This window comes from Pleurodeles waltl, chromosome 6, assembly GCF_031143425.1.
Source record: "Pleurodeles waltl isolate 20211129_DDA chromosome 6, aPleWal1.hap1.20221129, whole genome shotgun sequence".
In the NCBI taxonomy this organism is placed as follows: Eukaryota; Metazoa; Chordata; class Amphibia; order Caudata; family Salamandridae; genus Pleurodeles; species Pleurodeles waltl.
Window position 1 is genome coordinate 782,023,962 of NC_090445.1, and position 23,654 is coordinate 782,047,615.

The window sequence follows — 23,654 nt, forward strand, 5'->3', positions numbered from 1 at the left end:
AAGTTGAGGAAACTGAAGTCTTTGGTGTCCCTGAAACGTCCAACAGGAGGCAAGCTCAACTCCAAGCCCTTGGAGAATTTTCTCAAGCAGGACACACAGCAAAGTTCACCCTTTGCACTCTTTTCAGGCAGAAGTAGCAACTGCAGGCCAGTCCAGCAAAGCAACACAGCAAAGGGACAGTACTCCTCCTTCAGCTCTTCTCCTGGGCAGAGGTTCCTCTTGATTCCAGAAAGATTCTATAATTCTGGGGTTTTGGGTCTTCTTATACCCAGTTCTGTTTTTTAAGTTGGCAAACTTCAAAGCAAAGTCAAAGTGTTTGCAAGATCCTTCCTTGTCCAGGCCAAGCCCCAGACACTCACCAGGGGGTCAGAGAAGGTATTGTGTGAGGGCAGGCACAGTCCTTTCAGCTGTGAGCGACCACTCCTCCTCTCCCCTCCAGCACAGATTGCTAATTAAGATATGCAGGCCACTACCCAGCCCCCTTTGTGTCACTGTCTAGAAGAGAGGTGTGAACAGCCCAACTGTCAAACTGACCCAGACAGACAATCCACGACCGGCAGAGTCACAGAATGGTATAAGCAAGAAAATGCCTACTTTCTAAAAGTGGCATTTTCAAACAGACAATTTAAAAACTAACTTCACTAAAAGATGTATTTTTAAATTGTGAGTTCTGAGACCCTAAACTACACAGTTTTATCTGCTCTCAAAGGGAATCTGCGCTTTAAGGATATTTAAAGGTAGCCCCCATGTTAACCTATGAGAGAGATAAGCATGCAGAGTGAAAACCGGATTTGGCAGTATTTCACTGTTAGGACATATAAACACACTAGTATATGTCCTACCTTAAACATGTACTGCACCCTGCCAACGGGGCTACTTAGGGCCTAACTTAGGGGTGCCTTACATGTAGTAAAAGGAAAGGTTTAGGCCTGGCAAGTGGGTACACTTGCCAAGTCGAATTGGCAGTTTAAAACTGCACACACAAACACTGCAGTGGCAGGTCTGAGCCATGTTTGCAGGGCTACTAATGTGGGTGGCATAACCAGTGCTGCAGGCCCACTAGTAGCATTTGATTTACAGGCCGTGGGCACCCCTAGTGCACTTTACTAGTAAATCAAATATGCCAATCATGGATAAACCAACAAACAGTACAATTTCTATAGGGAGCACTTGCACTTTAGCACTGATTAGGAGTGGCAAAGTGCGCAGAGACAATAAACCAGCAAAAATAGACCTAAAAAAATAGGAGGAAGAAGGCAAAATGTTTGGGAATAACCCTGCAAAAAGGGCCATTTCCAACAGCTACACTGCACTTACAATGTCTAAGAATGGACTTAGACACTGTAGGGGCATATTGCTCATGCAGCTATGTCCTCACCTGTGGTATAGTGCACCATGCCTTAGGGCTGTAAGGCCTGCAAGAGGGGTGACTTACCTATTCCACAGGCAGTGGTTTGTGGGCATGGCACTCTGAGAGGGTTGCCATGTTGACTTTGTCTTCTTCTCCCCACCAGAACACACAAGCTGCAAGGCAGTGTGCATGTGCTTGGTGATGCTACATCCCTTAGAGACCTTCCCTGGCCACAGGGTACTTGGTACCATGTGAACCATTTACAAGGGACTTAACTGTGTGCCAGGGTTGTGCCAATTGTGGAAACAAAAAGGTAAGGTTTTTGGGAAGGAACACTGGTGCTGGGACCTGGTTAGCAGGATCTTAGCACACTTTCAATCAAAGTTGGTATCAACACTAGGTAAAAAGTGTGTGGGTGTGTGTGGGTGTGTGTGTGTGTGAGTGTGGGGGGGGGGTGTCTCTGATGCAGACTGATTTTTTTCTATTTGTTCCTTGTTCCCTTGTTTATGTTCGGGACTGATAGAAGGGCCTTCCTTGCATGTGTTGCTGTCTTGGGGCCCAGTGAGGGGTTTGAACCCTCTGCTGGCATGGGCGCCTGTTGGAAGGCCTGTATCTTCTGCGGTATTCTTTGCGCTTTTCTAGACCTACGGCTTTGAGTATATCTAGTTCTGACTTCATCTTGGCCATCTCTTTGTCTGTGTGTGTCCCAAATAGAGAACGGATGGTAAATGGTAGATTCATAATGTGATGTTGTGCTTCCGGCTTGTCAGGCGGAGCCACGATGATCTTCTGGCACATAATACCATGAGCGTACCCACGTGCAGCTAGATCTGAGCCATCCACAGCCACTCTATTTACTTGATTGGCTACTAGGCCTCCTTCTTGATGGATTTCTTGTGAATCCTGTTTGTCCTCTTTGGGTAGTTTGTCGACTACTCTGGATAAGGAATCCCAGAGAAACCAGTTGTATCTCCTAGAAGCGCAGATGCACAAGACATTTTCCTAAACGAAGCAGAGGGGCCACACATTTTTCTTCCCAATAGATCTATATGTTTGCTTTTCAGATCTGGAGGTACTGTTGATGAGGATTAAACTGAATGGGTTTTTCTGGCTGCAGCAATAATGACCAAGTCTGGAGGATGATCAGATCTGAGAAATAAAGGGTCCTGTTCTCGGGTTTTATATTTCTTTAGGATTCTTGCCGGTGCTGCGCGTAAATTTGCTGGTGTGAGGAACGTATTCATTGCTGGTTGTAAAAGCCCTGAAACCAGAGGAAGGAGTTGCCTTGAATAAGAGCGACGGCGCAGTGTTTCGAATATTACTGAAGAAGACGCTGTGGGTTCAGTGATATCTATGTTAAGCATAGTGGCCCCTCTGACCACCACTTTATTGAAGATGGTAATGTCATCTACTGGGGAAACCCTCGCCAGAGGAGGATCCGTTAAAGTAGGTGAATAGTTTAATAGACGACAATGAAGCGGAAGACCAGGAAGGTGATCTATGTCTTTGGTGATGAGATCGAGAGGTTCGAGATCTCCTGGAAGCAGAAGGTGATCTTGCTCTGGATGTTTGAGGTTTTCTACTTCTTGTGCGTGAAGGAGTTGTATGTCTTTTTTGTGGCGCTGATTGACCTACTGGAGTCTGCTGCTGTCACCATATGGTTTGAGGAGTCGGTGATGGTGTCTTTGGAAAGGAGAGTACATCTGAGAGTATTGCGAGTCAGGAGACTGATAACCCGGGCCCTTGTTAAGACTCTCTAGCCATCTTGGAGACAGATTAATAGGTGAGACCGGACCTCTTGAATGGGAGGAGGCTCTTGAGGATGAAGCTCCAGTGAGATCGAAAACGCGTTGGAGGCGGATCTTTAGAAAGAATAAAAAATTTGTTTTTTAAAAAGAGAACTCCTATCCTTTACCTTAAAGTCTGAAGACCTTGTTTTAATCAACTCTACTGCTCATAGGAAATTGTGTGCGTCTTAAATTAGTGTCTCTCTAATTTAATAATTTTATATAAGTTGGGTTGTTGAACAGCCAATCTCTCTGGACAATTATTTGGACAACGTGGAAAAGATTGTTTCAGTAATGCAGTGCTCTGTGTCCCTAGTTGTTCAGCTTTTGTAAGTTGAGCATAAGCGTACTTTTAAGTGTACTTCTTTTGTGGGCTTAAAGCCATTTTATTTGCTAGTTTCAGTGTCATTTAAAAATCCTTGCTTGCCAGTGGTCAGTCATGCCTCTTAGTCCCTCCATTTTCTCTTTGATTGCAGGGACCAACTACTGTATAATTACGCTTTGTCATCTTTGTCTGTTCTTTGGGGGGCTTTTTTTTTTTTTTTTTTTTGCTTCCTGCTTGTGTTAGGTAAAGCTTCCCTTTTCATTTGAGGAGCATTCTTGCTCTCAGCTTAGCTTCATCACATTTGCTTGCCATCCGTTGCCTTCTCGCTCACACACCCTCCCTCCGGTCATTGCTGCCGTCCTTCCTACGCCGATGCCAGTTTCTTACAACTATTACCATTGCACTTCTGATAAACACTCCTCCGCCCAAAAGATTGGCAGACTCCTTACGAACTACATTGCCAATCACTGACATCATCAAATATGTGACTGTAGCCAGCTGAAACACAGCCTCTTCTATATCACGGCGTTCTTTGCGCTTGGGTTTCTCTTTCCGAGCTGATGTATACGGAATAGGAGCAGCCAGAGCTGAAGAGGAGAGGACCGATGTAAGCTCTTGTGTTGGCCATGACCTAGCCATGTTTAACCTTTGGGATTTGAGAATGTATGGGAGGATTAAGGGGATAAAACTGTTTTTTTTTTAAATCTGCTTTTAAGTTGGTGTATCTACATTTGGGGCCGTTCAGTTGTGGGATACTGTGTCAAAGAAACATTTGAGTACTAGTATGTTTTTATCTGGAGACAGTGTTCAAAAGATACCAGCTTTTATGCAAGCATTAATGAGGTGGTATACTAATGACTCTTGCTTTGGCAGAAATGCGTTGCGTGTCTGTGTTTTAGCAACATCAGGACTTGGTTTTAGTTGTACAGTTTTGTTGAGCTGCTAGGCACAGATAGACGGCAACTATTCTAAAACAACTTGTGAAGAACAGGTTTATGGCTAAGCTTTCATTGACAATGAGTTTGTTTAGTGTTAGACTTGGGAGTAATATTTTTGGGGATGAGACAGTCCTAAGGACAGATTTGTTTTGTGGGTTAGACTTTGGGGAGAAGATGGTCTTGTGACCAGTTTTAACTACTGGAATGGAGCGGTGTTCATACAAATCCGTTTGTACTGACTGTGTAGCTACTATTAGGAAATGTGATTACTTCACAATGGCAGGCAGTGCGCGTCGTGCTGGTGCTGCACAATGCGGTTATGTAAACTTGTTAGTCTTTTGTGGGACTAATGAGTAGCATTGCATTTAGTACCTACATGGAATGTACTTCGGTGACGGGATCGAATCATGGCACCGCGATACTGTTTCCAAAGGCTCTCTCTTTGGTTTTACAAATTTAAATGGGGGTTATATTGAGGGAATTAGTTAAGTTACGAGTCAAGCCCACAACCCTGATGCATTAACTTGGTAATTTCTACCCCACTATTAGAAACACGGAGTCGCAGCAACAACTGACCACCCCAGACTTGTCGTAATAGTAGCACGTTCCTACCTATGTTGTTTTTCCATAATAGAACCAAATTTATTTTTAAAGGCTTTTACTACTAAAGAACCCTTTCTGGTCTTTTCGGGTGCCTTTGTTCTGCCCAGGACCAACCCCAGGTACATTCCTAAAGTGCCATCATCATTTCATCTCAATGAGCCCGTGATACTACGATCTTTTTTTCCCAAATCCAACCACAATCGCAGAAAAAAACTCTACACTCTTTGGACATCAAGAGATGCCTCAAACTTTACCTCCAAAGTACCAAACAAATCAGGAAATCAGATCAGCTACTGGTATCTTATTCTCTTGGGACGACAAGGAACAGGGGTTACCAAGGCTACTATAGCCCGGTGGATTGCTTCTACAATTCAGTTTTGTGACACCAAAGCAGGAAAACCTTTGACTAGGCGCCCGAGAGCCCACCCCACGAGAGCAGTCTCCACATCGGCTGCTTTGTTTCAGGGTATTGCCCTGGATAAAATATGTCAAGCTGCAACATGGAAGACTACGCACTCCTTTACGCAGCACTATTGTTTGGAGTCCTTGCAGGGAAGTGACTCTCTAGTTGGACAAGCTGTTTTAAGTCATCTCTTTCATTAAGGTGAGACCTTTCCTTGATTGTGTGGAAACTATTTTATATGCAATAGTCTCTAATTGCTATACAATATAGTTTGACATGCTTTTATATATATATATATATATATATATATATATATATATATATATATATATATATATATATATATATATATATAGATATAGATATTTAAGGTATATGTGTGTAGATATATATGGTATATTTGTTTAAGTACATAATACAAGATTTATGAGCTAGCTATTTGATAATATGTTTTAGAGGATGTCTATGCTCGCACCGTCCATCCACTGCGAGTAGAACGTTTATCGACAGTACTGCTGGCTATTCCGAGTCAAGCATGTGAATTTATGAAAGATCCAATACTGGATAAGAAAACAAGTTACTTACCTGTAACTACAGTTATCCAGTATTGGTATCTTTCATTAATTCACATGCGACCCACCCTCCTCCCCGTAGACGCTTGCATTTCCTCTCAGGTCATAATCTTTTCACTCTCGTGCTAGAAGATCTGAGGGAAGGAGCTTCTCTGGAGAGTGTTCTAGAGGGTGCTGGTGCCTGATTGGCCAGGAGGCAGGTTTTGGTCCTTTTCACAAAAGGACTTGGATAGGCTATATGAGTGGCTGGTGTTTCCATTATAGCCTATAGAAAACAAATTGTTAATAATTGCTATTTTATATACCGTGGGACTCCCACTTCGACGACGGGGATGATTCAAGCATGTCAATTTATGAAAGATCCAATACTGGATAAAGTTCAGTTATCAATTTACAACGCCAACAGCTTTAACTCAAGCAAATGCAAGACCGATTGCATTGCAAATGCTTGTTGTACATTGTATTCAACAGGTTTAGCAGATGTTCCCTCACTGTCTGCTATACAAAAGGTACTGCGAGTAGACTGAATTGAAGGGAGATAATTGACTTCTTACATCTGTGTAGGCCACTCGTCTATATGGTCAATTTACAAGTGATCTCAGGGAATGAAAAAAAGCGTTCCTCTAACGCAATGAACAGTGTTAATCCGAGTGTTAATCCGAACTGCCAACAGACAGGAGGGCTTGGATACACAGAAGTAAACTGAAAAGAGTTTGTGGAAATGTTTCTAAATCACAACCTGAAGGAACATTCTGAGGCAAATAATGTGGTGCTTCTTCCAATTAGACCAGCCGCTGAAGTAAAAAGACTTTTTGTAAAATTGTAGCTTGACTTTAATTTACTTCTCCTTTTCAACGCTTGAGGATCTGTCTCAGCGTGCCATTGTTTAACACCCATAACACTATGTTTCTTGGTGTAATGTTTGAAGAAATTCAAAAGTCACAGAAAGGATTAATCTGTCATCTATTGAGAACCATCTATTACTAACAGTAAAATGGTTAGGTAGCACATTTTATATATAAAGCAACAAAATAATCATCTTAAAACTCTATGTTGGACATTGGCAAACACTAGGTTAATGCAATTTTAAAGTAATTTTACACGTACTGCCACTTCATTAGAGTCTCCATGCTCAAAGTATTCCTGCACAATGGGAGTTACGGTTTTTTCAAATGCTTTTTCATCCAAAGGCAAGACAGTAGTCTCATAGACACAGGTTTCCTGTAAAAGTTAAGACACAGTAAGCAGTAATGCAGAAATATCAGTTTACAAGTCTTACCAGATAGCTGAATTGCACGGTTTAACAGCCTGCAAAGAATCAACTCCACAGAATGTTGCAAACCACTTGTTTCTTGAAAGGAAGAGGTAAAAGGCCAGTCTAAACAATTGTGTTCTGAGCATACTGTGACCAAAACAAAAAGTAAGTCTCTACTAATGAACAATAGGCCAAGCATTATTTACACTTTTGCCAGGCAATAGTTAAACATTTCTGCAATTTCGGGAAGAAGAAAAACAAGCAAAAACAAAGCCAATCTGTCTAGCTGCTATATAGCACATGCACAAACATCCATTCATACACAAATATATATCACACATATGAAGAAAAGCAGAATATCTACAGACATCAATGAAAACACAGATGAACACTTGAATACACTTGTACACCAAGGCGTGCAACATACACACACAGCCTCTTTCTCCCACAGAACGAGAGAGGAAAGTGTTGGAGGGTCACACTCCCATACAGATGGGAGGATGGACAAAGGAAATGACAGGTGCATGTATCATATCAAGCCCCTGATTGGAACAATCTGCATATAGCTTCTAGGGAGAGGGAGAGAGGCAGAAAAAGAGAGAAGACAGAAAAACAGAGAGAAACAGAGAAGAAGAGAGAGACAGAAGGCATGTATGGAAAATGTCACTTACCCAGTGTACATCTGTTCGTGGCATTTTGCGCTGCAGATTCACATGCTGTGCATTATCCTGCCATCTAGTGTTGGGCTCGGAGTGTTACAAGTTGTTTTTCTTCGAAGAAGTCTTTTCAAGTAACGGGACCGAGTGACTCCTCCCTTGCGCATGGGCGTCGACTCCATCTTAGATTGTTTTACCCGCAGAGGGTGAGGTAGGAGTTGTTAAAGTAAGGATACTAGAGGTGCCCACGCAATGGAGTAAATGTGTATGTACATAGAGTATTAAATCAAAATTATTTACATATATACAATTTCAATTCAACTAAAACGGCTACAGGCTCCCGGGGAGGCGGGAGGGCGCATGTGAATCTGCAGCGTCTCATGCCACGAACAGATGTACACTGGGTAAGTGACATTTTCCGTTCAAAGGCATGTGTAGCTGCAGATACACATGTTGTGCACAGACTAGTAAGCAGTTATCTGCCCAAAAGCGGTGGCTTAGCCTGTAGGAGTTAAAGTTGTCTGAAATAATGTTCGTAATACACCCTGTCCTACTGTGGCTTGTTGTGTTGTTAACACATCTACACAGTAATGTTTTATGAATGTATGAGGCGTAGACCACGTGGCTGCCTTACAGATTTCTGTCATAGGTATATTTCCTAGAAAGGCCATTGTGGCGCCTTTCTTCCTAGTGGAGTGCGCCTTTGGCGTAATAGGCAGATCTCTTTTTGCTTTAATATAGCAGGTCTGAATGCATTTCACTATCCATCTGGCAATGTCTTGTTTGGATATTGGATTTCCTGCATGAGGTTTTTGGAAGGCTACAAACAATTGTTTTGTCTTGCGAAATTGTTTTGTTCTATCAATGTAATACATTTGTGCTCTTTTGATGTCTAACGTATGTAAGGCCCTTTCGGCTACTGAGTCTGGTTGTGGAAAAAAGACTGGGAGTTCCACTGTTTGGTTTAGGTGGAATGGTGATATAACTTTTAGTAAGAATTTTGGATTTGTACGGAGAACCACTTTATGTTTATGTATTTGTATAAAGGGTTCTCGTATAGTAAATGCTTGTATCTCACTTACGCTTCTAAAGGATGTGATAGCTATTAGGAAGGCTACTTTCCAGGTTAAGTATAGCATCTCGCAAGAGTGCATGGGTTCAAATGGTGGACCCATGAGTCGCGTTAATACAATATTGAGGTTCCACGAAGGAACTGGAGGTGTTCTCTGGGGTATGATTCTTTTTAAACCCTCCATAAATGCTTTGATGACTGGGATTCTAAAGAGTGATGTTGAATGTGTAATCTGCAAATAAGCAGATATTGCTGTGAGATGTATTTTGATAGAAGAAAATGCTAGTTTTGATTTTTGTAAGTGTAATAAATAGCTTACAATGTTTTTTGCAGAAGCATGTAGTGGTTGAATTTGATTATTATGGCAGTAAAACAAATCTTTTCCATTTGTTTGTGTAATAATGTCTTGTAGTAGGTTTCCTAGCTTGCTTAATGACCTCCATACATTCTTGTGTAAGGTCTAAATGTCCAAACTCTAAGACTTCAGGAGCCAGACTGCTAGATTGAGTGATGCTGGATTCAGGTGTCTGATCTGCTGTTTGTGTTGAGTTAACAGATCTGGTGTGTTTGGTAGTTTGATATGAGGTACTACTGACAGGTCCAGTAGTGTTGTACACCATGGTTGGCGAGCCCAAGTTGGTGCTATTAATATTAGTTTGAGTTTGTTTTGACTCAGTTTGTTTACCAGGTAAGGAAGGAGTGGGAGAGGGGGAAAAGCATAGGCAAATATCCCTGACCAACTCATCCATAACGCATTGCCTTTGGACTGAGGGTGTGGATACCTGGACACAAAGTTTTGGCATTTTGCGTTTTCTTTTGTTGCGAATAGGTCTATTTCTGGTGTTCCCCAGCGTAGAAAGTAAGTTTGTAGTATCTGGGGCCGAATTTCCCATTTGTGGGTCTGTTGGTGAGCTCGACTGAGATTGTCGGCCAACTGGTTTTGAATCACTGGGATGTATTGTGCTATTAGGTGAATGTGATTGTGAATCGCCCAATGCCAAATCTTTGGTGCTAAGAGACACAGTTGTGATGAGTGTGTCCCTCCTTGTTTGTTTAAGTAATACATTGTTGTCATGTCTGTTTTGACAAGAATGTGTTTGTGGACTATTAGCGGTTGAAATGCTTTCAATGCCAGAAACACTGCTAACAGCTCTAAATGATTTATATGCAGTTGTCGTTGTTGAACATCCCATTGTCCCTGTATACTGTGCTGGTTGAGGTGTGCACCCCACCCCATCATGGAAGCATCTGTTGTGATCACGTATTGAGGCACTGGGTCTTGGAATGGCCGCCCTTGGTTTAAATTTATAGGATTCCACCATAGAAGCGAGAAGTGTGTTTGGCGGTCTATCAACACTAGATCTTGAAGTTGACCCTGTGCTTGTGTCCATTGTGTTGCTAGGCACTGTTGTAAGGGCCGCATGTGTAGTCTTGCGTTTGGGACAATGGCTATGCATGAAGACATCATGCCTAGGAGTTTCATTACAAACCTCACTTGAGAGTGTTGGTTTGGGTACATGTTTAGTATTACATTTTGGAAGGCTTGTACCCGTTGTGGACTTGGAGTGGCAATCCCCTTTTGTGTGTTGATTGTTGCTTCCAAGTATTGTTGTATTTGACACGGTTGTAGATGTCATTTTTTGTAGTTTATAGAGAACCCTAGTATGTGAAGGGTTTCTATGACGTATTTTGTGTGTAGAAGACACTGTTGCTGAGTGCTGGTTTTCATTAACCAATCGTCTAAGTAAGGGAATACGTGCATGTGCTGTCTCCTGATGTGAGCGGCTACTACTGCAAGGCATTTTGTGAATACCCTTGGGGCTGTTGTTATGCCGAATGGTAAGACCTTGAATTGGTAATGCACGCCTTGGATTACAAACCTTAAGTATTTTCTGTGGGAAGGATGTATGGGTATGTGGAAATAAGCATCCTTGAGATCTAATGTTGAAGTGTAGTCCTGTTGTTTGAGCAAGGGAATCACGTCTTGAAGTGTCACCATTTGAAAGTGATCTGATTTGATGTAAGGTTTCAGTGTTCTGAGGTCTAATATGGGTCTCCGTGTTTTGTCCTTTTTTGGAATTAGGAAATACAGGGAGTAAACACCTCTTCCTTTTTGATGGTTGGGTACTAGTTCTATTGCTTCTTTTTGTAACAATACTTGGACTTCTAGTTGTAACAGGTCTAAGTGTTGTTTGGACATATTGTGTGCTCTTGGAGGCACATTTGGTGGCAAATGTAGGAATTCTATGCAATAACCATGTTGGATAATGGCTAGGACCCACGCGTCCATAGTTATGTGTTCCCAGTTGTGGTAATAATCTGTAAGTCTCCCCCCCACTGGTGTTGTGTGGTGGGGGTTTGTGACATTGAAGTCACTGTTTGGTTTGTGGGGTTTTTGGGCTTTGGAATTTCCCTCTTGTTTTAGGGAACTGTCCACCCCTATATTGTCCTCGAAAACCTCCTCTCTGATATTGGCCCTGATATGAGGGTCTGACTTGTGAGGTGGAGGGCTCTGTGGTTTGGGCCTGAAACCCCCCCTCTAAAGTGTGGCTTCCTAAAAGGGCCTCTGCTCTGTGGGGAGTAGAGCGCGCCCATGGCCTTGGCCGTGTCCGTCAGTTTTTCTATCGCTGTATCCACTCCCGGCCCAAACAATTGTTGTTCGTTAAAAGGCATATTCAGTACAGCCTGCTGGATTTCTGGCTTGAATCCGGAGGTCCGTAGCCATGCGTGTCTCCGAATGGTTACCGCTGTGTTTACTGTCCTGGCCGCCGTATCTGCTGAGTCCATAGCCGACCTTATTTGGTTGTTGGAGATAGTTTGGCCCTCCTCGACAACCTGTTGGGCACGTTTCTGGAACTCTTTGGGAAGGTGTTGAATGAGATGTTGCATTTCATCCCAATGTGCCCTGTCGTATCTTGCCAGTAGAGCTTGAGAATTGGCAATTCGCCATGGATTGGCTGCCTGTCCGGCCACCCTCTTGCCTGCTGCATTGAATTTCTGACTTTCTTTGTCAGGCGGTGGTGCGTCTCCAGAAGTTTGTGAGTTTGCCCTTTTCCGGGCTGCTCCTACTACCACCGAATCAGGAGTTAACTGCTGTGTGATGTACACAGGGTCCGTAGGGGGAGGTTTATATTTCTTCTTCACCCTAGGTGTGATGGCTTTGCTTTTGACTGGGTCCTGAAACACCTGTTTGGCGTGTTTTAACATGCCTGGTAACATTGTCAAACTTTGGTATTGGCTGTGCGTAGATGACAGGGTGTTGAACAAGAAGTCATCTTCTATGGGCTCTGCATGTAGTGCTACATTTTGAAAAGTAGCTGCCCTGGAAACCACCTGCATGTAACCAGTACTGTCCTCAGCTGGTGATGGCCCTGCCGGGTAGCAATCAGGACTATTATCTGAGACCGGTGCATCATACAAATCCCATGCATCCGGGTCATCTTGGCTCATCCCTGTGTGCGTTGGTGACTGCATCATTGGGGGTGTTGCTACTGGGGACAGATGTGGCAAGTGCGCTGGCGATTGCTGTGGTGAAAACTGTGGTGGTGTTTTTTCTTTAGCCACTTTTGCTTTGGGCTGCATTTCCGCCTCTTGGAATGCGAGCTTCCGCTTCATCTTTATTGGAGGAAGAGTTCTGATTTTCCCCGTGGCTTTTCGTATATGGAGCCTCCTCTGGGTATGGTCTGGCTCTCTCGTGCCCAGTTCTTGTTCAAATCTGTGGCCTTGTAATTGTGTGGAAAGGCCTTGTTCCTCTGTATTGGAGCTGTGTTTCGGCTCCGAGGCTGCATGTTTCGGCACCAAAATATTTTCGGCAGCCTTTTTCGGCTCCGAGGAAACCTTTTTGGCTTTCGGGGTGCCGAACTCTCGGTGCAGAGTCTGTTCGGAGCCGGTATCTCAGTGCCGAGTCTGTTCGGAGCTGGTATCTCGACCGGAGTCGGATGTCTTCGGCTGCTGGGAGGCCTTTTTCGGTGCTGATGTTTGGTCACTGTGTTTTCAGATTAAGCCATGGCCTGTTGGCGGCGGCGTCCCCTGGGCCTTCATTATTTGAGTGAGTTTTTTCCGGGGGTGGTTTACTCCCGGTTTGCTGCGTCTTCGGCTGCTCACTTTCGGACTCGTCCGAGTCAGAATCTCAAATGGAGAATCTCTCCTCTTTTTCGACGTTGGTGTGCCCGGCCGTGTCGACGCCATCTGAAGTCTTCGAGCTCTTCGATCCCGCACGGTTTTCTTGGATCAAAATGCCCGACAGGTCTCGAAAGTATCCTCTTTGTGTTCGGGGGACAAACACAGATTACAGACCAAGTGTTGGTCTGTATAAGGATACTTTGCGTGGCAGTTGGGGCAGAAGCGGAAGGGGGTCCGGTCCATGAGGTTTGAAGATGGACACGGTCGGGCTGACCAGGCCCCGCCTAGGAGTGGAAGCCCTGAAGGGCAGCCGGAGCTCTTCTTTCTTCGGTGTCGATGTGCTAGCACTAACCCGGTACCGAGCGCAAACAATATCGTTGAATTTTCTGATGGATAACTATCTTTTCCGAACTGAAATACGGAGCGAAGAGGAACACGTCCGAACCCGATGGCGGAAAGAAAACAATCTAAGATGGAGTCGACGCCCATGCGCAATGGAGCCGAAAGGGAGGAGTCCCTCGGTCTCGCGACTCGAAAAGACTTCTTTGAAGAAAAACAACTTTTAACACTCCGAGCCCAACACTAGAGGGCAGGATAATGCACAGCATGTCTATCTGCAGCTACACATGCCATCGAACATCATATATATATATATATATATATATATATATATATATATATATATATATATATATAAATAAATAACAGTGATAGGTTAGTCTATTGAGGCCGAGGCATGTATTGTATATGTACATTTTCAGGCCTGGATTGTATATTCCAACAGGGACTCCCATCTCGACGACGGGGAAAGTATTCAAGCATGTGAATATATATATTACACACACAAACATGTATATAGTATGACTGGCACATGTTCCAGTGAGATTTACATGCTGCTAGAACGGTTCATTTCAACAAGTCCCTGATCAGGAAAATGTGCATATAGCTTCTTGGCTGTCAGTAAAAAACAAAAAAAAAAAAAAAAAAAAAAAAGGGGGGGGGGGGGGTGGGGGAAGAGGGGCTGCTCAGCGTTTGGGAGGGATGGGTGAGGGAGAAACAAAGGAGACTGAGGGGCAGTAAAATGGCCATAGCGGGGAGAGGAACAGGAAATAAAGGTGTTTGGATGGGGGACAAAAAGCAAGGATGAGGACTGAGGAGGGCAGGTGGGTGGTGGCAGGGCAGAAAGATGCCTCGCAGGCAGGGGGATTAGGAGAGAAAAAGACAAGGAGAACCAATATGAGGACCAGGAGAAAGACTGCCAAAACGAGGCCAGGAAAACTCACATGCTTGCTGTGTCTCCAGCAGTCTTCCTCCTTTAAGTACAGTCCTGATGTGGCTTGTTTTCTTTTGAGATTCGTGGAGGCAGAAAGCTCATACTGGCATCGGTGGGCAGGAGAGAGAGATTGAAAACATCTCTCTCCTGCCCATCCTCCTTTCAGTCACCCAGTGCAGCAGCATAGGGTCAATAAAAAGAAGGTCAAATAGACTTCTAAGTTTTTTTTGTTTCATTTTAATATGTTGCAGGGGCTTTTGTAAAAATTGACGGGTTTTTACAAGAGTCACAACTTTGCTTATTTTTCTTTATGCAAATCATGAAATCACTAAATCCTGAAGGGTCTGCTAGAAAGAGCAAGGTCAGTTTTTCCCCAGGACATATAGGCTCTTGTCTCTATGGCTTTACCTCCTCCCCGGTCTCTCATTTTACTTTTAAAAAAGGGTTTGTGAAAAAGTTTGCATTGAACAAGAGATAATTTTAGTTTATAATTGGCATTTCACTTTTTTTTAAGCAAATTAACATACGGATATTACAGACTGCATTTAGCCCAACTAAATTATATATTTCCTTTTTTTTTTTAAACTTGATTTTCTTTAAAAAATATATATATATATATGAATATACATATAGTTATGTATTTTACAGAAAGTGCTCTGGGATCTGATACACGGGAAGGGGGTATTCAGTGCTTGTGATCATCAATTGTGATCTAAAGAAAATTGTTGCTTTTCTTCAGGAAGTCTTAAATTAAACAGTCTTTTCCTCTAAAGCAGGCTTGAAAGTGCCTCTGATCGCATAAGCCTTTGAGAAGGTAGCCAGTGCTGGCTACCATACAGACTTTTAGATCTGCTTCAAGACTCACTTCAGAACAGACTAAGCTTCAAGGGCATCAATCTTTGCTCTGTTCATGCCCTCTGACAGGGAGCCAAACAATCAGCAACACAAGTTTGCAAATTCCTAGAGTGGGATCTTTTTAGATATGAAAGCAGAACATTCCACAGAATGAAGAGGACAGGAAATAAGGAATCAGCAGTTGGATAGAGTATCCACCAAAAGAAAATGTTACCTACCCACTAAACATTTGTTATTAGCATGTAGTGCTGTAGGTTCACATTCTCAGCATACTTCTGCCATCTAGTGTAGGGTCCAAAAGACTGTAAGGTATAGTTACTCCTCCTCGTTTTCCTGCAGACGGTTATGAAGGGAGTGTAGTATAAGGCAGGGTTCTGCAAAGTCAGTCCTGGAGAGCAGGGTCCATGCCAGATTTTTTGCATATCCACATTTAGAAACAAGATGTTTCAGAAATCTACATTATTCTAAATGTGGATATGCAAAAAAAAAAAAAAAAACACAAAAAAACACGGGCATGGACCCGGCTCTTCAGGACAGACTTTGCAGAACCCTGGTATAAGGTAATGTAAATGAACTGTCCATGTGTGTGTGAATGTGTAAAAAAAGACTACTACAGCCACAGGTGTCCGGGGAGGCGGTGGGGCACGTGAATCTACAGCACTACATGCCACAAACAGATGCTTACTGGGTAAGTAACATTTTCCATTTTAGGTCATGAGTGGCTGTAGATACACATGCTCTGCATAGACTGTAAAGCAATGCCTCCCTCAATGTGGTGGCTAACCTTTGGGTGTTGTAGTTTGGAAAAGGGTACGTAACACTGCCTGACCTACATTAGCTTGCTGGCATGCTAAAACATCCACAAAGTAATGTTTAGTGAAAGTGCGTGGCGTAGCCCATGCAGCTGTTTTACATATGTCAACTATGGGAATGTTACCTAAAAAGGCCATAGATGCACCTTTTGTACGACTTGTGTGTTCTAGGGTATAGGTAATGGTCTTTTTGCTTTTGCATAGCAAGTCTGGATACATTTGACCATTCTTCTTGCTATAGTGGATTTAGTAATAGGGTTGCCTTTGTCTGGTGGAGAAAAGGCAATTTTGTTTTCCTGAAGGTTTTGGTCCCATTGATGTAAAACATAAGCACTCTTTTCACATCTAATGTGTGGCAGGCTCTTTCTGCAAGATAAACAGGTTGCTAAAAAAAAAAAAAACTGGCAATTCAATCATTTGATTGAGATGAAATTGAGATACCACTTTTGGTAAACATTTTGAACTGGTACAAAGAACCACTTTATCCTTGCATATCTGGAAAAAGGATTCCTTTAAGGTTAAAGCCTGGAGCTCACATACACGTCTCAGGGAACTTATTGCAACTAACAAAATCCAATTTCCACGACAGGAACTGTAAGGACATAAGTGTAGTGGTTCAAATGGTGGGCCCAGAAGTCTAATGAGTACCATATTAAGGTTCGAAGAAGACACAGGGGATAGTCTTGGCAGTATTACTCTTTTAAGCCCTCCACAAAAGCTTTAATAACAGGGATTTTGAAAAGCATAGAACGTTGTCTGTTCTGAAGGTAAGCAGCTACAGCTGTAACCTTATGAAAGAGTATGCTACGTTTGTTTTTTTGTAAATGAAGAAGATACAAGATGATATTTTGCCCTGACACTTGGAAGGGATCCCAATTTTGAGAAATGCAATAGTGTGCCATTTTGCTTCATAACATGCTCTAGTAGTTGGTCTACGTGCTTCCTTAAGAATATCCATACATTCTAGTCATACATCAAATTCTAGGACTTCAGGAGCCAAATTGCAAGATTCAACTCCTTGGGACTTGGGTGTCTGATCTGACCATGGTTCTGAGCAAAAAAGGTCTGGGTTGAGGGGAAGCTTCTCGTGTGGCACTACTGATAGGTCTAATAGAGTGGTGAACCATGGTTGTCTGGCCCATGTGCGTGCCACTAGAATTAGTGTCAGAGAGGTTTGCCTGAGTTTTCAATCCAGATATGGAAGGAGAGGAAGAGGTGGAAAGGCATAAGCAAATATCCCTGACCAGTTCATCCATAGAGCATTGCCTTTGACAGAGTGTGGGAGCCTGGAGGCGAAATCTGGGCATTCTGCATTTTCTTTTGTTGCAAATAGGTCTCTGTTTGGAAAACCTCACTTTTGGAAGTAGGGTAGAAGAACTCAGAGTGGAGTTCCCACTGAGGAGGCCGGCAAAATTGTTGCATGTGCCTGGGAGGTGTTCCGGCAACAGGCAGCTGTTGTGGCAAATGGCTCAATGCCAAATTGTATGTGCACAGGGAGAAAAACTGTAGTGAAAGTGTCCCCCACACACGTTTTTGTACATAATACATGGTTGTTATGGTGTATGTGCGTATGAGAACTACCTTGTTGGTGAGATGAAATTACAAACACTGAGTGTTAGGTGAACAGATAGCAGCTCTAGATAACTGATGTTTAGAATTCAGTATGTGTGATCCCAAAAACCCTGGACTATGAGGTCCTGGAGATGAGCACCCAACCCTGTCTGAGAGGTGTCTGTTGTGAGAATGATCTGTAGAACAGGGTGCAGGATTGGCAGCTCCTTTAAAAGGTTGGTTTTGTTCCACCACTGCAGAGTGCGAAAGGTGCAGCTGACTGCCACCACTAGATCCTCTAAGCGACCCTGTGCCTGAGACCATTGATGTGATAGACATTCCTGCAACAGACGCATGTAAAGACAGGAATGTGGCATGATTACAATGCAGGAAGCCATCATTCCTAGAAGTTTCATGACTTATTTGACTGTGACTGGATGATTGGGGCATAAGTGAGAGAGTTGTGTTTGAAAATTCTTGATCCTTGCTGCATTTTGGTAGATTATTCCCCACTGTGTGTTGAGAATGGCCCCTAGATAGGGTTGTATCTGAAGTGGATTTAGGTGTGACTTTTGAAAACTGATTGTGAAAACTAGTTGGTGAAGCAAGTCTATTGTGGTTTGAATATGGCATACACATTGTTTAAGATTGCTGGCTTTAATGAGCCAGTCTTTTAGGTATGGGGAGCATTAATTTTCTGCCTGCGCCAGTGAGCTGATACATCTGCCAGGCATTTTGTGAACACCCTTGGTGCTGTTGCGACCCCGAAGGGGAGCACTTTGAATGAGTAGTGGCATGCTTCTGTCAGGTCCTCAATCTAAACAAAAACATTGTCAAAAGGCAAAAAATGTTCTTATAGTTTTAAAAAAACAAAAGCCACACATTTTCCTAGTACTCCCTGGCACTGAAGAGAAAAACTGTGTGTTGGTGTCCTCCTGGTGAAAGGGCAACAAGCCATAACTCAAAGTGCAGCTCCTATGGCAGAAGTGGATTGACAAATTGCCACTTGATGCATGCTTGAGTGGCTGGAAGAAAAATGTGAATATCAGAAGCATAGACTCATGGACGAAGACTAGTCGAAACTCCCATATATGTAACTATGTTGTACACAGAAAGTTGCTAAAATCAAAAGGTCTTGGACTAAAACTAAATACAGTCATCCGGCATTGGCTGCCAGCCTCTTGCCTTAAAGAAAAATAGAAAGAAAAATGACAGACAGGGTTGCAAAGACAGAGCACGCGCACAAGCTTATATTCAGAATTCATGTAAGCTGCTGTTATGGTGTGAAAAAGCAGCAGTCAGATAAACAAAAGCTACTTCAAAAAGAATTTGCAACAGCTTTGGTAGGAGACAGGAACTAGAATGAGCCCTGTGCTCTTGTCTGGTAGAAAATGTCCTGCTGTCACATCCGGCTCTACAAATAAAGATAACACTGAAGTAATAAAGTGAAAATAAAACACCGGCTCCTTACGGAGGGGATAAATACAGCCACTCAAAATGAAGTTAGGCCGTGGCAAAAGTAGGCTGACCCACTGCCTCATGCTTTATGCTGCAGTGGGAGGAAAGAAAACATGAATGATACAACAACATACCAATGGATGAAGAGCATGGTTAAAAGCCCCTTTATGCAAGTATGTTGTATGTATACACAATTTTAGTGAAATAAAAAGGTTTTGACTAACACCAGACCTAAACAACCACTGGCAAAGCCAATAGGTTTAATCTCTGCAAAATGTATTGGTTTTGTGAATGTTGTTTATACAGGTTATACAACAGCGCAAACTGCTCTGCAGCATTTCTCTAAGTGCTACAACACAACCCGCACTGATTGCATCATAGCATTTTTATTAACCTTTAAGACGCTGCACGACAGGTAATGCTGTTGTGTAATATGTCTAAAATGTTGTATTTTTAGAACAACAACAAAAAAAAATCAATAGATTTCGCAGAAGCAAAACATACTGGCTTTGCCAATGTTTGCTTTTTTAATACATAAAATGTGTGGGTTTTGTCAAAGTTTAATTAGACATGTCACACAGCAGCATGAGCCTTTGTGCTGCACGCCTTAAATTTAAAAAAACAAAGAAAGAAAGTGGTATGACGCAATCAACACTGGGTGCGTCATAGCGCTTTTTTAACATTTTAAGACATGCTGCCGAGTAACGGGTTAAAAAGCATTAACAAAGCCAATAGAGTTTGCAGAGGTGAAACTGGTTGGCTTTGCCAATGCACGTTTGTGGAATTGGTCCTAGATTTTGTATGAGGTGAGCAGGGAGTTGTGCTTTCTTGTTAAGACAGCAATTACCAGGACGGTCTTTTGTGAAATGTTATTTGTAGTTGTGAAGCGCATGCAGTTGCATTAGGAATACAAACTCATGCGTAATTGTGGGCTTGGAGGTTGGGGAGGGTCTGGTAAATGGGATCATTTTCTCGTGATCCCGGCTCTCTTTAACATAGCCACAGCACCGGTTAATGAGATGTAACCTATTTGGAATATTTGAGACTCTGTCCAGTGTCTCGTGGTTAGAACGGGGAAGTGCACATTTTCGTCAGTTGCCCATGCTTATACAAATCAAAATGAATACTGACTGCACACGGCATTTTGCAGGAAATATATGTAAATGCGGAATTCGGCTATTTTATGTCTTTTTGTGCTCAGATGTTAATCAGCATGCTTCTGCAATTCCTTGGTCTGAAATCACAAAGGTTTTGAAAACAATATTATGGATAACAAATGTTTCCCTCCAGGAAAAGCTGAGGGCGGTGGGGCGGAATTCATGTTTTCAAAAGCAGGGGCAGCAGAGGAACTTCCTCTTGGGGGGAGGGGGGGGGGGCACCTACTTCCACACACAATGTAACAGAGCCTTTCCCATGCCTCCGGAGAAAGTCTCTCTCATGTGCTTTTAAAACCCCTCACCCTTCAGCTGAAGAAAAAACACCTCAGACACAACGGCAACAACAAAGCCCCCAGATCAAGAAGCACGCATGCTGAAGCCAATGGCCTAGTTAAAACTAAAGACAACGTGAGGAAAAAGAGGAAGGCGATTTCTGGGCTGCTCGAATAATTCATGTTAAGTGCAGCCATGGACCCAGAGCGCCAGGGAGAAAAAAAAGATTGCCTCCACACTTATTCGTATCAACTGCTAGGTATCTATTAACATGCACCTGCTGCAAGTGGAGGAGACGGGTACCGGAAGTAGTACTTGGGCCCATGATACGATGACTGAGGTAAGGAGAAGTTGACCAGCAAAAAGCCACTTGGGAGCAAGCCAATATTAAGTAGAGCGGTGTGGAGACCACGTGGGAGCCAGCCAATGGTAAGTAATGTGGAGTAGGAGCTAAGAGGGAGCCATCCAATTATTAGTCAAGGTAAATAATGGGTGGGCTCTAAGCCCCCTTAAAGATTTTGCTAGCTCAGCACACGCGCTGTGCAAGCCAAACCTAAAAAGCTGCCTTGGTTTGCAGTACCCAATTTGTCTGGGAAAATGGTGGTATAAGGAGGGTGCACAGAGAGAACATGAAGCTCACTCCTATGATGAGCCAGAAATGAAAAGAAACACAGTCTTCAGAGTTAGGAGGTGAAGCCCACAGCTGTGCATGGGTTCAAATGGTGTACAAATGAAGAAAGTAAGAACCAAATTAGTATCGTAATCTGGATACCAATGTAGCATCACTAAGGGTTTTGGAGGAAATAAAAGATTCAAACCTTTCAAAGATCTCATCACAATGAGTGATTTGAACAGAGACGGTTGGTCTCGTAAACCCTAAAAGGTTTAAAGGGCTGACATATAACATGTAACTCCTTGCTGGGGCAAAGATAAGACAAACAGTAGGACACCCTAAAGTTTAGCTTGCAATGTATCTGTATTCTGGGTGCCACACCAGGCTACAAAGTTGTGACCAGCATATACAGACATGGTAGGATGTCTAGCGGCCAGAATGACATACACAACTTCAGGAGAAACATGGAATGCAGTCAGCTGCTGCTCAATCTCAAAGTATGAAGGTGCAGATTTTGCAGGTTCAGGACACTGGAGATCATGTTCAGAGGACAGATGCTCAAGCCCAGATGTTGCATGAACCACACTCTTTTTGCGCAATCCGGAGCCATTAGGACTACTTGACCCAGGTCATTCCTGATGTTCTTTGGGACAAGAGAGGTAGTTGTGAAAAGGTGTACAGAAGTCTATTGGTCTACTCTATTTGGAATGAGCCTCTGACAACAGCCTTTTTGGAAACTCCACTGCACAGGATTTCGACAGTGCTTTTTCCCTTCTGTGGCAAAAAGATCTGGCCAGGGTATCCCACATTACTGGAAGATGCCCTGTGCCACCCCTGAGTGTGACTGCCTTTTGTGATACGCCTGGCACCACCGGTTGGCTCATCTGCCCTGGCATTCAAACCTCCAGCCAAGTGGTTCACGACCAGTGAAATGCCCCCTAGCTCCAGCCAGCTCAAGAGGAAAAGCATCTCCTGGCACAGGACCCAGGACTCCACCCTGCCCTCCTTGTTACAGTAACACATGATGGTGGAGTTGACCGTGGGAACCCAATCAAGCCTCCCTTTAATGGATGGTAGGAATACCCTCAGTGGCAAGGGGAGGGAGAAAAAAAAAAGGCCTGCAATGCCATCACACTGTTATGGAGAACAGTCTTCACTTGAAATTTTCTGATCTCCACCTATTCCAGATGGCCTTCCCATCACAGCAGTGACATCTGCCACCACCAATACCTCGCTGTAGGGCAGGGAGAGAGGCCTGCCTCTGGTCGAAATGCGGTTGAGCCAACACTGCATGTTTTTTGCAGGCTCTTCCTAAACCGGGATGGAATCAGATAGGTTGCCCTGGTGCTGGACCCACGGACACTTCAGGTTCCACTGCAGAGCCCCCATATGCCACCTCGCATGATCAACTAGCAGGATGGCAAGTAGTCCAGCAGCTTTGGAGTCACTCTCACTGAGACCCCGGACAGAGGCTGAAATATCTTGAATATCTGGATTACAGCCTGAATGTCCTGGACTCATTGTGTGGTGTAGGGAAGGCCCTTATTTGCACCCTATCCAGAATGGCATCAATGAAGGAGACCCTCTACAAAGGAGTCCGGGGACTATGGAATGACTATGGCACATTAATTGTGAATCCCAAAGATGTCAGGAGGTTTACCATCACCTGGAGATGGATCTATGACTGGTTTTTGAAGGTGGGCTTGTCACAGGCAATCAGCGAGGTAGGGGAATAATGGTTCCCTGACCACAGGAGTTGTGCTGACACCACAGTCATCACTACTGTGAACAGAAGAGTGGTGTGATGAAGCCAAATTGAGAACACTGTTCACCATGAAGCACAAGCCACGTCAGTGGCACTGTAGAAAGGTACATGAAGGCAAGTGTCCTGCAGGTCCTAAGCCAAGATCCAGGGCAGAAAGAACCTAGGCCAGCCTATTATCTTGAGTTTGCTCTTCCACAAGAAGGAATTCTAAGAGCAGAAATCTAAAGTGACACAATGGCCTCCATCCTTTTCCAGCAAGAGGAATTAACACCAGAAACAGCCAGTCCTAAATTCTTGGGTTGTGACCCTCTCTAAGGCCATAAGGGGCCTGCCCTTCTGGATGCACAGCATGGACGAAGGCATCCTTTGGCTGTAGGACAGCGGTGCAGTGGGCTGAAAAGGAATGGCAAGGATTAGCATCACTTGCTGTTCGAGAACACACCTTTTTAATGTTATATTTTTCTACCCTTGGAGGAACCTTTTGATCCTCACTCCCACAGGATGGTTGTGCGCCGCCAAGGGAAAACTTAGCTCTACCCATAATGGCCTGGGGATTGTCTACAGGATTCCCATTACCGAAAAACTGGCATGTCTGGTGCAGGAAACAGATCTCTGAAGTAGCCTTCAAAGGAGTGCAAATGAGGAGGCTACTGTTCTGCAGGAGTAGAAAGGCCATGGGAAAGTGCTGTGGCCTGGCTTTATTTAGATCGTTCCAATGTCGAATCAGCCTTCTCACCAAACAGGCGAAAACCATCAAATGGTATTCCCATTTAAGAGGCTTGCAAGTCTCCAGACAAGCCTGTGGATTGCAAT

General features: G+C 43.6%; 1 protein-coding gene across 1 annotated transcript in view; it reads right to left on the reverse strand.

The window, feature by feature from the left end:
* The window catches only part of PDCD4 (programmed cell death 4), a 241,564-nt gene that overhangs the window by 174,582 nt on the left and 43,328 nt on the right, over window positions 1–23,654 (reverse strand). The window contains exon 5 of the mRNA XM_069239401.1: window positions 7,087–7,200. Within this exon, the coding sequence (XP_069095502.1) occupies window positions 7,087–7,200 (114 nt within the window). The remainder of the gene's footprint in view (window positions 1–7,086; window positions 7,201–23,654) is intronic.